Source organism: Chlorocebus sabaeus, chromosome 14 (genome assembly GCF_047675955.1).
Source record: "Chlorocebus sabaeus isolate Y175 chromosome 14, mChlSab1.0.hap1, whole genome shotgun sequence".
Lineage (NCBI taxonomy): Eukaryota > Metazoa > Chordata > Mammalia > Primates > Cercopithecidae > Chlorocebus > Chlorocebus sabaeus.
In genome coordinates, this window is record NC_132917.1 from 9,862,195 (window position 1) to 9,876,068 (window position 13,874).

Consider the following 13,874-nt stretch of genomic DNA (forward strand, 5'->3'; position numbering starts at 1 on the left):
CTAATTTTTGTATTTTTAGTAGAGACGGGTTTCATCATGTTGGTCAGACTGGTCTCAAACTCCTGATCTTGTGATCTGCCCACCTTGGCCTTCCAAAGTGCTGGGATTACAGGCATGATCCACTGTGCCCAGACAAGTGGCAGAGTTTTGCAGTGCAAACACAGACATTAAGGAATTTAGGGGCATATATGTTATGTAAGTCATAATATCTCAATGTTTATAGCTTCTATATGTTATTTCTTTACTTGCTTTTTAAAGTTGATAATGGGGAATTTCTGGTATACTCAGAAGTAGAGTAGTATAAAGAACCCCCCTGTCTCTGTCACCCAACCTCAGCAACTGTGACATGGCAAGACTTGCTGCACCCAGGCTCCAGCTTACTCTACCCCTCTACCCCCCATTATTTGGAAGCAGAGCTCAAACATCATATTTTTTAAAGTAAAACCGTAATACCATTAATCAGATATAAAAAAATAATAGTAATTTCTTAATATTATCCAACATGCAGTCAGTGGTTAGATTTTCCTAATTGTCATATAATTTTTTTTGTTTGTTTGTTTGTTTGTTTTTGAGACGGAGTCTCGCTCTGTCGCCCAGGCTGGAGTGCGGTGGTGCAATCTCCACTCACTGCAAGCTCCGCCTCCTGGGTTCACGCCATTCTCCTGCCTCAGCCTCCCGTGTGGCTGGGACTACAGACGCCCGCCACTGCGCCCGGCTAATTTTTGTATTTTAAGTAGAGACGGGGTTTCACCGTGTTAGTCAGGATGGTCTCGATCTCCTGACCTCATGATCCGCCCATCTCGGCCTCCCAAAGTGCTGGGATTACAGGCGTGAGCCACCGCGCCCGGCCATATAATTTTTTAAATGAGTTTAACTCAGAATCCAAACCAGGCCCATATATTGCAAGTGGTTGACATGGCTTGTAAGTGTTTCAGTTCTTCAGGACCCCCCTCTTTATCTCTTTTTCTTCTTACAGTGTACTTATTGAGTAATCCTGGTCATGTGTCCCATACAATTTCTCATAGTCCGAATTTTGCATATAGACAGTGCCATGTGATGCCATTTAACCTCTTCCTCTGTCCCTGGATAGCCTATATGTTGGTGTAGTTAGAGTTTGAGATTGGCAGTTATGGCCGGGTGCGGTGGTTCATGCCTGTAATCTCAACACTTTGGGAGGCCAAGGTGGGTAGATCAGGAGTTCGAGACCAGACTGGCCAACATGGTGAAACCCTGTTTCTACTAAAAATACAAAAATTAGCCAGGCATGGTGGTGCATGCCTGTAGTCCCAGCTACTTGGGAGGCTGAGGCAGGAGAATCACTTGAATCCAGAAGGCAGAGGTTGCAGTCAGCAGGGTGAGACTCTGTCTCAAAAAAAAAAGAGATTGGCAATTAGCGTTAGTTAGAGATTTGATCAGATTCAGGTTTAACTTTTTTTTTTTTTCATACTTTAAGTTCGAGGGTACATGTGCACAACGTGCAGGTTTGTTACATAGGTATCCGTATGCCATGTTGGTTTGCTGCACCCATCAACTGGTCATTTACCTTAGGTATTTCTCCTAATGTTATCCCTCCCCTTGCGCCCCACCCCATGACAGGCCCTAGTGTGTGATGTTCCCCGCCCTGTGTCCATGTGTTCTCATTGTTCAATTCCCGCGTATGAGTGAGAACATGTGGTGTATGGTTTTCTGTCCTTGTGGTAGTTTGCTGTTTCAGCTTCATCCATGTCCCTACAAAGGACATGAACTCATCCTTTTTTATGACTGCATAGTATTCCATGGTGTATATGTGCCACATTTTCTTAATCCAGTCTAACATTGGAGGACATTTGGGTTGGTTCCAAGTTTTTGCTATTGTGAATAGTGCTGCAGCAAACATATGTGTGCATGTGTCTTTATAGTAGCATGATTTATAATCCTTTGGGTATATTCCCAGTAATGGGATCACTGGCTCAAATGGTATTTCTAGTTCTAGATCCTTGAGGAATTGCCACATTATTTTCCACAATGGTTGAACTAGTTTACACTCCCACCAACAGTGTAAAAGCGTTCCTGTTTCTCCACATCCTCTCCAGCATCTGTTGTTTCCTGACTTTAATGATCGCCATTCTAGCTGGTGTGAGATGGTATCTCATTGTGGTTTTGATTTGCATTTCTCTGATGACCAGTGAGTTTCTTGTGTCTGTTGGCTGCATAAATGTCTTCTTTTGAGAAGTGTCTGTTCATATCATTTGCTCACTTTTTGATGGGGTTGTTTTTTTCTTGTAAATTTGTTTAAGTTCTTTGTAGATTCCAGATATTAGCACTTTGTCAGATGGGTAGATTGAAAACAATTTCTCCCATTCTGCAGGTTGTTCATTCTGATGGTAGTTTCTTTTGCTGTGCAGAAGCTCTTTAGTTTAATTAGTTCCCATTTGTCTATTGGCTTTTGTTGCCATTGCTTTTGGTGTTTTAGACATGAAGTCCTTGCCCGTGCCTGTGTCCTGAATGGTATTGCCTAGGTTTTCTTCTAGGGTTTTTATGGTTTTAGGTCTAACATTTAAGTCTTTAACCCATCTTGAATTAATTTTTATGTAAGGTGTAAGGAAGGAATCCAGTTTCAGATTTCTACATATGGCTAGCCAGTTTTCCCAGCACTGTTTATTAAATAGGGAATCTTTTCCGCATTTCTTGTTTTTGTCAGTTTTGTCAAAGATCAGATGGTTGTAGATGTGTGGTATTATTTCTGAGGCCTCTGTTCTGTTCCATTGGTCTATATCTCTGTTTTGGCACCAGTACCATGTTGTTTTGGTTATTGTAGCCTTGTAGTATAGTTTGAAGTCAGGTAGCGTAATGCCCCCAGCTTTGTTCTTTTTGCTTAGGATTGTTTTGGCACTGCAGGCTCTTTTTTGATTCCATATGTACTTCAGTTTTTTCCAATTCTGTGAAGAAAATCATTGGTAGCTTGATGGGGATGGCATTGAATCTATAAATTACCTTAAACAGTATGGCCATTTTCACGATACTGATTCTTCCTATCCATGAGTGTGGAATGTTCTTCTGTTTGTTTGTGTCCTCTTTTATTTCGTTGAGCAGTGGTTTGTAGTTCTCCTTGAAGAGGTCCTTCACATCCCTTGTAAGCTGGATTTCTAGGTATTTTATTCTTTTTGTAGCAATTGTGAATGGGAGTTCACTCATGATTTGGTTGTTTGTATGTTATTGGTGTATAGGAATGCTTGTGATTTTTGCCCATTGATTTTGTATCCTGAGACTTTGCTGAAGTTGCTTATCAGCTTAAGGAGATTTTGGGCTGAGACGATGGGGTTTTCTGAGTATACAATCATGTCATCTGCAAACAGGGACAATATGACTTCCTCTTTTCCTAATTGAATACCTTTTATTGCTTTCTCTTGCCTGATTGCCCTGGCCAGAACTTCCAACACTGTGTTGAATAGGAGTGGTGAGAGAGGGCATCCCTGTCCTGTGCCAGTTTTCAAAGGGAATGCTTCCAGTTTTTGCCCATTCAGTATTATATTGGCTCTGCGTTTCTCATAAATAGCTCTTACTGTTTTGAGATACATTCCATCCGTACCTAGTTTACTGAGAGTTTTTTGCATGAAGGGCTGTTGAATTTTGTTGAAGGCCTTTTCCGCATCTGTTGAGATAATCATATGGTTTTGTCGTTGGTTCTGTTTATGTGATGGATTACGTTTATTGATTTGCGTATGTTGAACCAGCCTTGCATCCCAGGGATGAAGCCAGCTTGAACACGGCAGATAAGCTTTTTGATGTGCTGCTGGATTCAGTTTTCCAGTATTTTGAGGATTTTTGCATTGATGTTAATCAAGGATATTGATCTAAAATTCTCTTTTTTTTGTTATGTCTCTGCCAGGCTTTGGTATCATGATGATGCTGGCCTCATAAAATGAGTTAGGAAGGATTCCCTCTTTTTTCTATTGATTGAATAGTTTCAGAAGGAATGGTACCAGCTCCTCTTTGTACCTCTGGTAGAATTTGGCTGTGAATCCGTCTGGTCCTGGACTTTTTTTGGTTGGTAGCCTATTAATTATTGCCTCAGTTTCAGAGCCTGTTATTGGTCTATTCAGAGATTCAACTTCTTCCTGGTTTAGTCTTGGAAGGGTGTATGTGTCTGGGAATTTATCCATTTCTTCTAGATGTTCTAGTTTATTTGCATAAAGGTGTTTATATTATTCTCTGATGGTAGTTTGTATTTCTGTGGAATAGGTGGTGATACCCCTTTATCATTGCATCTGTTTTATTCTTTTCTCTTTTCTTATTTATTAGTCTTGCTAGTGGTCTATCAATTTTGGTGATCTTTTCAAAAAACCAGCTCCTGGATTCATTGATTTTTTTTTTTTAAGGGTTTTTTGGTTTTTGTGTCTCTATCTCCTTCAGTTCTGCTCTGATCTTAGTTATCTTCTGCCAGCTTTTGAATGTGTTTTCTCTTGCTTCTGTAGTTCTTTTAATTGTGATGTTAGGGTGTCAATTTTAGATCTCTCCTGCTTCCTCTTGTGGGCATTTAGTGCTATAAATTTCCCTCTACACACTGCTTTAAATGTGTCACAGAGATTCTGGTACGTTGTGTCTTTGTTCTCATTGGTTTTAAAGAACATCTTTATTTCTGCCTTCATTTCGTTATTTACCCAGTAGTAACTCAGGAGCAGGTTGTTCAATTTCCAAGTAGTTGTACGGTGTTTCTTAATCCTGAGTTCTAATTTGATTGCACTGTGGTCTGAGAGACAGTTTGTTGTGATTTCTGTTCTTTTACATTTGCTGAGGAGTGCTTTACTTCCAACTATATGGTCAGTTTTGGAATAAGTGCAATGTGGTGCTGAGAAGAATGTATATTCTGTTGATTTGCGGTGGAGAGTTCTGTAGATGTCTATTAGGTCCACTTGGTGCAGAGCTGAGTTCAAGTCCTGGATATCCTTGTTAACTTTCTGTCTCGTTGATCTGTCTAATATTGACAGTGGAGTGTTAAAGTCTCCCATTATTACTGTATGGGAGTCTAAGTCTCTTTGTAGGTCTCTAAGGACTTGCTTTATAAATCTGGGTGCTCCTGTATTGGGTGCATATATATTTAGGATAGTTAGCTCTTCTTGTTGAATCTATCCCTTTACCATTATGTAATGGCCTTCTTTGTCTCTCTTGGTCTTTGTTGTTTTAAAGCCTGTTTTAACAGAGAATAGGATTACAACCCATGCTATTTTTGCTTTTCATTTGCTTGGTAGATCTTCCTCCATCCGTTTATTTGAGCCTATGTGTCTCTCTGCACATGAGATGGGTCTCCTGAATACAGCACACTGATGGGTCTTGACTCTATCCAATTTGCCAGTCTGTCTTTTAATTGGGGCACTTAGTCCATTTACATTTAAGGTTAATATTGTTATGTGTGAGTTTGATCCTGTCATGATAGCTGGTTATTTTGCCTGTTAGTTGATGCAGTTTCTTCCTAGCGTCGATGGTCTTTACATTTTGGCATGTTTTTGCAGTGGCTGGTACCAGTTGTTCCTTTCCATGTTGAGTGCTTCCTTCAGGAGTTCTTGTAAGGCAGGCCTGGTGGTGACAAAATCTCTCAGCATTTGCTTGTCTGTAAAGGATTTTATTTCTCCTTCATTTGTGAAGCTTAGTTTGGCTGGATATGAAATTCTGGGTTGAAAATTCTTTTCTTTAAGAATGTTGAATATTGGCCCCCACTCTTTTCTGGCTTGTAGAGTTTCTGCTGAGAGATTCGCTATTAGTCTGATGGGCTTCCCTTTTTGGGTAACCTGACCTTTCTCTCTGGCTGCCCTTAACGTTTTTTCCTTCATTTCAGCCTTGGTGAATCTGACAATTATGTGTCTTGGAGTTGCTCTTCTCAGGGAGTGGTGTTCTCTGTATTTCCTGAATTCTCCCTGTCACTTTCAGGTACACTAATCAAACGTAGATTTGGTCTTTTCACATAGTCCCATATTTCTTGGAGGCTTTGTTTGTTTCCTTTTACTCTTTTTTCTCTAAACTTCTCTTCTCACTTTGTTTCATTAATTTGATCTTCAATCACTGATACTCTTTCTTCCACTTGATCGAATCGGCTACTGAAGCTTGTGCATGCATCACATAGTTCTTGTGCTGTGGTTTTCAGCTCCATCAGGTCTTCTAAGGTCTTCTCTGCACTGTTTATTCTAGTTAACCATTTGTCTAATCTTTTTTCAAGGTTTTTAGCTTCCTTGCGATGGGTTCGAACATCCTCCTTTAGCTCAGAGAAGTTTGTTATTACTGACCTTCTGAAGCCTACTTCTTTCAGCTCGTGAAAGTCATTCTCCGTCCAGCTTTGTTCCGTTGCTGGCGAGGAGCTGCAATCCTTTGAAGGAGAGGAAGTGCTCTGGTTTTTAGAATTTTCAGCTTTTCTGCTCTGTTTTCTCGCCATCTTTGTGGTTTTATCTACCTTTGGTCTTTGATGTTGGTGACCTACAGATGGGGTTTTGGTGTGGATGTCCTTTTTGTTGATGTTGATGCTATTCCTTTCTGTTAGTTTTCCTTCTAACAGTCAGGACCTCAGCTGCAGGTCTGTTGGAGTTTGCTGAAGGTCCACTCCAGACCCTGTTTGCCTGGGTATCACCAGCGGAGGCTGCAGAACAGCAAATACTGCTGCCTGATCCTTCCTCTGGAAGCTTCGTCCCAGAGGGGCGCCCACCTGTATGAGGTGTCAGTTGGCCCCTGCTGGGAGGTGTCTCACAGTTAGGCTACATGGGGGTCAGGGACCCACTTGAGGAGGCAGTCTGTCTGTCCTGAGCTCAAATGCCGTGCTGGGAGAACCACTGCTTTCTTCAGAGCTGTCAGACGGGGACGTTTAAGTCTGCAGAAGTTTCTGCTGTCTTTTGTTCAGCTACGCGCTGCCCGCAGAGGTGGAGTTTACAGAGGCAGCAGGCCTTGCTGAGCTGCGGTGGGCTCTGCCCAGTTCAAGCTTCCTAGCTGCTTTGTTTACCTACTTAAGCCTCAGCAATAGCAGACGCCCCTCCCGCTGCCAGGCTGCTGCCTCACAGGTTGATCTCAGACTGCTGCACTAGCAGTGAGCAAGGCTCTATGGGCGAAGGACCAGCTGAGCCAGGCTCAGGATATAATCTCCTGGTGTGCTGTTTGGTAAGACCGTTGGAAAAGTGCAGTATTTGGGCGGGAGTGTCCTTATTTTCCAGGTGTAGTCTGTCACAGCTTCCCTTGGCTAGGAAAGGGAAATCCCTTCCCAGGTAAGACGATGCCCCACCCTGATTCGGCTTGCCCTCCGTGGGCTGCACCCACTGTCCAACCAGTCCCAATGAGATGAACTAGGTACCTCAGGTGGAAATGCAGAAATCACCTGTCTTCTGCATCAATCACGCTGGGAGCTGCAGACCAGAGCTGTTCCTATTTGGCCATCTTGGAACAGAAGGCTTTACTATTTTAAAATAAGGGAAATTGCTTGGTAAACTCTTCTCTCACAATACATACAGTATTGCAAGCTACATTATAAAGTCTAGTGTCTTATGTTGGGTGGAAGTAGGGGATTATTTGTTTTCTTTAGTTTGTTTTAGAAATATATTCAGAATCTCTCCCTGTGTGCTTTTGTTTGCCTTGACCATGGTAAGAAGGTGGAGTGGTGCCCCATCTGGAGTGAAGAAACTTCAAGCAGAGAGTTGAAGGACCAGCTCCTGGCACCACCTGTGGCCCTGTGTGGTGGCCGTGGACAGTGTGAACATGTTTTCCTTTGTGCAGTTAAGGAGTTACCAAATTCTTCTAGGTTTCCTTCCAGCTCAGGGTCCTGTTTTAAGCCTAACCATATATATTTGTTAAGTTATTTGGGGAGATGTTCAGGGGTTAGTGTGTGCCTTTCTTGGTTACCATCTAAAGAGAAATTCTTTTTTCTTTTTCCCTTCTAGCTATTGTACACACGTGACAACCTATGAAGAATCAAATTATTCTCTGAGTTATCAGTTTATACTAAATCTCTTCTCCTTCCTGCTCAGAATAAAGACTTCCCTTCTCCATGAAGAAGTGAGCTTAGTTGAGAAGAAACTTTTCGAGAAAAAATATAGTGTAACAAAAAAGAAATCAAGATCCAAGAAAGCGAGACGACATTGAGAAAATGAAATAGAAACTTTCTGGAAAAATATTTTAATATTGATTGTAACATCAGATTTTAATATAACATTCCAGAGAATTGTGGAAACTACTGCATATATATGTATATGCTCTGACAATATTTACATATATATGTCAAGTGTGCTTAGAAAATTGTATATTATAAAGCAGGTGAGCTTTGATTTTATTTTTCAGAGTATGAATATTCTAAGCGAAAGTTAAAACAACAGTAAATTATATAATTGTATTTATTTATTTTTTTTTATTTTTTTTTTTTTTTTGAGACAGAGTCTTGCTTTGTCGCCCAGGCTGGAGTGCAGTGGTACCATCTTGGCTCACTGCAAGCTCCGCCTCCCAGGTTCATGCCATTCTCCTGCCTCAGCCTCCCAAGTAGCTGGGACTACAGGTGCCCGCCACCACGCTAATTTTTTTGTTTGTTTTTAGTAGAGACAGGGTTTCACCATGTTAGCCAGGATGGTCTTGATTTCCTGACCTTGTGATCCATCCACCTCGGCCTCCCAAAGTGCTGGGATTATAGGTGTAAGCCACCGTGCCTGGCCAGTAAATTGTATAGTTGTATCCAGAAATGTATACTCATTGTATTTTAAGCTAAATTTATTTTTTAAAGTAGATCCCTTCCTTATTCTTTACACTCCAGAGTAAATCCCAGATGGATCAAATATCTAAATATAATCTTTCATATTTAAAAATATAAAAGTATTAGTAGAAAACAAATATGAATGTTTTGCTCTTGGAATGGCATAGTCAATTTTTGCAGCATATGATGGACAAAGGAATAATTTCTTTAATGTGTCAATAGATCTTGCAAAGCAAAAGGAAAAAAGCAAACTGAATAAGGGATATGAAAAATTAGTTTTCTGAATCAAGCCAAAAAACATGATAGGATACTCGACCTCACTCATACTCAAGAAATACAAATTGAAGCGAATACTGTTTCCCACATATTGGATTGGCAAAGATTATAAAGATGTATAAAACCTGGTAGGGACATTGGAAAATCAGGCATTCTTGTTCTGAGTTCATTTATGCATGCAACAGATAGCAACTCCAGTGTTCCAGACACGTTCTAAGCACTGGGGATACAGCACTGAACGAGACCCCCACCTTTAAAGATCGTAGGTTCCAACTGGGTGGAGGCTGATAGTAAAATATATATATATAATGTTTTGGGGAACTCAGTACAATGAAGAAAAAGCAGGAAAAGAGATAAATGATAAGGTAGGCCATTTTATAAAGGGCGGCTGAGGGAGGATCCTCTGGGGCAGTGGCATTAGAGCAGAGACCAGCTTGCATGGAACACAGTAGCGTGAGCAGCCATGCAGTCCATCCAGGGGGAGGTCAGCACAGGCAGAGGAAAAATGTGCAGAGGCTGTGAGCAGGGGCATGCTGGGTGCAGTCAAGGACTGGCGAGCTGTCCAGAGTGGCTGGAGCAGTGTGGTTGAAGGGGAGAGGGAGAGCAGATGGGCAGATGGGATGGTAAAGGTTGCTCTGGGGTCATGGGAAGGATGACCTTACCATGGTTGGCTTTTATCTCAAATGTTACAGGAAACCATTCGAAATTTTTAAACAAAAGAATGATGTGATCCAACCTATATCATAAAAGTATCACTGACTATTCTGATGAGTACACTGTAGTGGGGATGTGGGCAGTGGTTAGAGAGTTCATTTTGAATTGAATGTATTTTGTTACTCTCTACTTGTTTCACTTATTGTAAGGTTTTCTTTTTTCTTTTCTTTTCTTTTTTTTTTTTTTTTTTTTTGAGACAGGGTCTTGCTGTCTGAACGAGACCCCCACTCCACCCAGGCTGGAGTGCAGTGGCGTGACCGTGGCTCACTGCAGCTTTGACTCCCTGGCTCAAATGCTCCTCCTGAGCCTGAGTAGCTGAGACCACAGGCATGTGCCACCATATCCAGCTAAGTTTTTTGTTTTTCGTAGAGACAGAGGTCCCACTATGTTGCCTAGGCTAGTCTTGAACTTCTCGGCTCAAGTGATCCTCCTGCCTCAGCCTCCCAAAGTGCTGGGATTACAGGTGTGAGCCACCACGCCTGGCTGACTACAACTTGTAATATTTTTTAATTTTTGCAACTTTTTTTTTTTTTTTTAAACGGAGTCTCGCGCTGTCGCCCAGCGTACAGTGCAGTGGCGTGATCTCAGCTCACTGCAAGCTTCACCTCCTGGCTTCACGCCATTCTCCTGCCTCAGCCTCCCGAGTAGCTGAGACTACAGGCACCTGCCACCACCCCTGGCTAATTTTTGAATTTTTAGTAGAGACGGGGTTTCACTGCGTTAGCCAGGATGGTCTCCATCTTCTAACCTCGTGATCCACCCGCCTCAGCCTCCCAAAGTGCTGGAATTACAGGCGTGAACCACCACACCCAGCCTAATTTTTGCAACTTTTTATAATGAGACTTATACAATGATTTAAATTATATACAGGGTGCTCAGCCAGCACAAAGCTGTGGTGAGATTTGGGTCCAGGTCTCAGGCTCCAGATTCCAAACCACATTTAAAAAAAAAAAAAAAAAAAAAAATCACCTGCAGACTGCCTATAGCTTTAACAGTCTCTGTCTCCCCTTCATTCACATCCTTCGGGTGGAGAAAGGTTTGTGAATATTTTAGTAAGTTTGATTCAATAGACATTTCTTGATTATCACATTGATTCTCAAAGTGTGGTCCCTGGACCAGCAACATCAGCATTACCTGGGCACTCATTAGAAATGCACATGTAGAATTTTGATTTAAAAACTTAAAGAATTAATAAATAGTTCAAGTTTTTACAAAAACAAAATAATAAAACTCTTTCCCTTTATATATACATGAAAAAAACTTTCTGGAATGATATAGCAATAGTGGTAATTTCTGGTTGGTACGATAACTATAGTGATTTTATTTTCTTGGTGACTCTGCATTTTATAGTTGTATATTAAGAGTTGTATTTTTTTTTTATTTTTATTTTTTGAGGTGGTCTTTTTCGCTCAGTCTGGAGAGCAATGGTGCATTTATGGCTTGCTGCAACCTCCACTTCCTGGGCTCAAGTAATCCTCCTACCTCAGCCTCCAGAGTAGCTGGGACTGCAGGCCCATGCCACCATGCCTGGCTAATTGTTTATTTTTTTGTAAAGCTGAGGGGGTCTCGCTATGCTGCTCAGGCTGGTCTTGAACTCCTGACCTCAAGCGATCCTCCCGCCTCTGTCTCCCAAAGTGCTGGAATTACAGATGTGAGCCACTGTGCCCAGCCTGGTTTGGTAGTTTCTTAAAAGTGAAAATTAGACCTACCATGTAATGCAGCCATTCCACTACTAGGTATCTACCCAAGAAAAATAAAAACATGTTTCCACACAAAGACTTGTATACAAATATTCATAGCAGCTTTATTTGGAATAGCAAAAAAAAGGAAAACAACCCAAACAGCCCTCGCCGGGTGAATGGATAAACACATGGTTGATACATCCATACAGTGAAACACTCAGCTGTGAAAAAGGAGCAAACTATTGAAACAACAATAGCCCTGCTGAGGAGCAGGATTTGGAGGAGAATATAAGAAGCTTATCTTTTATAATTTAAAAACTTGCTTTCTAAGATTAGAACTGAAAGATCTTTTCTGAAGATGAGTGTCATGGAATTGACATGATTTGAAGTGTTATGGCACTTCATTTGAATAAAAAATCGAAGTTGCTAACAAGTTCCATGTACTTAAAAATATTGGGACAGAGAGTTCAAAGCTATGAAAACTTTTGGGCCACCCATGAATATGAAATAAGATTAATAAGAGAGGAGAAGTCAGTGAAAAATCTGGCTTTCCATGCATTTCAAATTTTATGAATTACCATTGAAGGCTAGTGATGAAATGTTACACTCTAGGCATCAGTGTTTTCACATCTAACATAGTATCAGTCATAGAAAAAGCTTATCTGTCTACTGCCAAAAAGGGAAGAGGGTAATAGCACATATCGAGCACCTACTATATATTCAGATGAGGTCCTGCCATACGAAATTCAGTCTCCGCTGCTCTGAGGGCCATGCAATCAGTCATCCTTGGATAACAGGCGTGGAGCTAGGGGGTGCGCTGTGAAGTAGCCATCCTTCCCAGCGTGCTCAGCCAGCACAAAGCTGTGGTGAGATTTGGGTCCAGGCCTCGGACTCCTGATTCCAAACCACATTTTTTTTAAAAAATCATCACCTGCAGACTGGCCTATAGCTTTAACAGTCTCTATGTCTCCCTTTCATTCGCATCCTTCGGGTGGAGAAAGGTTTGTGAATATTTTAGTACATTTGATTCAAAAGACATTTCTTAATTATTTATCACATTGGTTCTCAAAGTGTGGTCCCTGGACCAGCGACATCAGCATTACCTGGGCACTTGTTAGAAATGCACATTCTCAGGCCTACTCCTGACTCCCAATCGGGAAACGCAGTGTGGGTCCAACAATCTGTTTTAACAAGTCCTTCGTTCGCTCCAGGCTCCAAGGTGGGACAGTCACTGGTGCTGCTTCTGGCTGGTACAACAGGGCCCCACTGTGGAACTTGCAGCCCTTGACCCCCTCCTAACGGCTCTCTCAGTTCCCATGGTCCCAAAAGTCCTCCATCCCCTGCAGGGCTGCCCCACAGTGGCCTTCCACATCCTGGGAGCAGAGGTCCCTGCCACCCCCAGGGCCGCCTCTGCAGCTGCGCTGCAGCTCCTCTGCCCAGGCACCTGCACTGGCACGGAGCACCCTGTAGGTTGTCTGCTTGAGGCCTCTACGTAAATGCTTGCCTCAGCTGTTTCTAAATTACAAAAGCACACAATCATGAAATGAGGCAGAGGTGGGCTTAGTGCCACAATGGATGCCAAGAGGAAGAGAGATGGACATGGTGCTGGGAAGCTCTCGGAGGGAGGCACTCTGTTCCCAGGCTGCCCTGGCTGGGAGAGGAGTCAAGTCTTAATCTCCTTTCAGGGGACATAATAAATAAACTACTTTGCCACTAGAGTGATTTGGGTGGAATCTGTTTCATGAACAAATTTTATGTGTTTTTTTAAAAAAAAAATTAGATTATTCCTTGGCCAGGTGTGGGCCTGTAATCCCAGCACTTTGAGAGGCTAAGGTGGGTGCACCACTTGAGGTCAGGAGTTCAAGATCAGCCTGGCCAACATGGTGAAACCCCATCTCTACTAAAAATACAAAAATTAGCTGGGTGTGGTGGCAGGTGCCTGTAATTCCAGCTACTTGGGAGGCTAAGGCAGGAGAATTGCTTGAACCCGGGAGGCAGAGGTTGCAGTGAGCCAAGATCATGCCACTGCACTCTATCCTGGGCAACAGAATGAGACTCTATCTCATAAATAAATAAATAAATTAGATTTCTTACCACTACAGTGAAGCATAATTTTATGATTTAGGCAACTACCCTAAAGGGAAATAAAACCAAGTGAGATTGCACATGGTCTCAGATTTAGTAACTACTGTAATACCTGTAGTTCAAAACCAAATGCTTATAGTGAGTGAAATAAAATGCAGCCCATACCTGTGGAAAAGAGTGCTTCAATTGTCTTAGGTCTATGACCAGCCTAAGCTTACAGCCATACAAATATATATATACACCATACATGTGCTGAAACAAAGTTAAATTTCTTGTTTTTAATTGTCAAGTATCAAGCTTGGATCCTCAGAACATGTTGGAAAAACACGGCTCTGAAGCCCACTTATTAAGCACTTGTGCTGTATCGAACATTTTACATTTGTTCATTTAACATAGCTAGATAAATCTACGTATTTACAGCTATAGTG

General features: G+C 41.8%; 1 protein-coding gene across 4 annotated transcripts in view; it reads left to right on the forward strand.

Annotated features, from left to right (window-relative positions):
• TAF1B (TATA-box binding protein associated factor, RNA polymerase I subunit B) overlaps positions 1-9,113 on the forward strand; it is an 85,107-nt gene extending 75,994 nt beyond the window's left edge. For all 4 annotated transcript variants that reach the window (XM_007971513.3, XM_007971515.3, XM_038006559.2 and 1 more), the window contains exon 15: positions 7,890-9,113. In XM_007971513.3, coding sequence (XP_007969704.3) covers positions 7,890-8,091 — 202 coding nt within the window. In that variant the 3' untranslated portion in view covers positions 8,092-9,113. The remainder of the gene's footprint in view (positions 1-7,889) is intronic.
• The last annotated feature ends 4,761 nt before the right edge of the window (positions 9,114-13,874 follow it).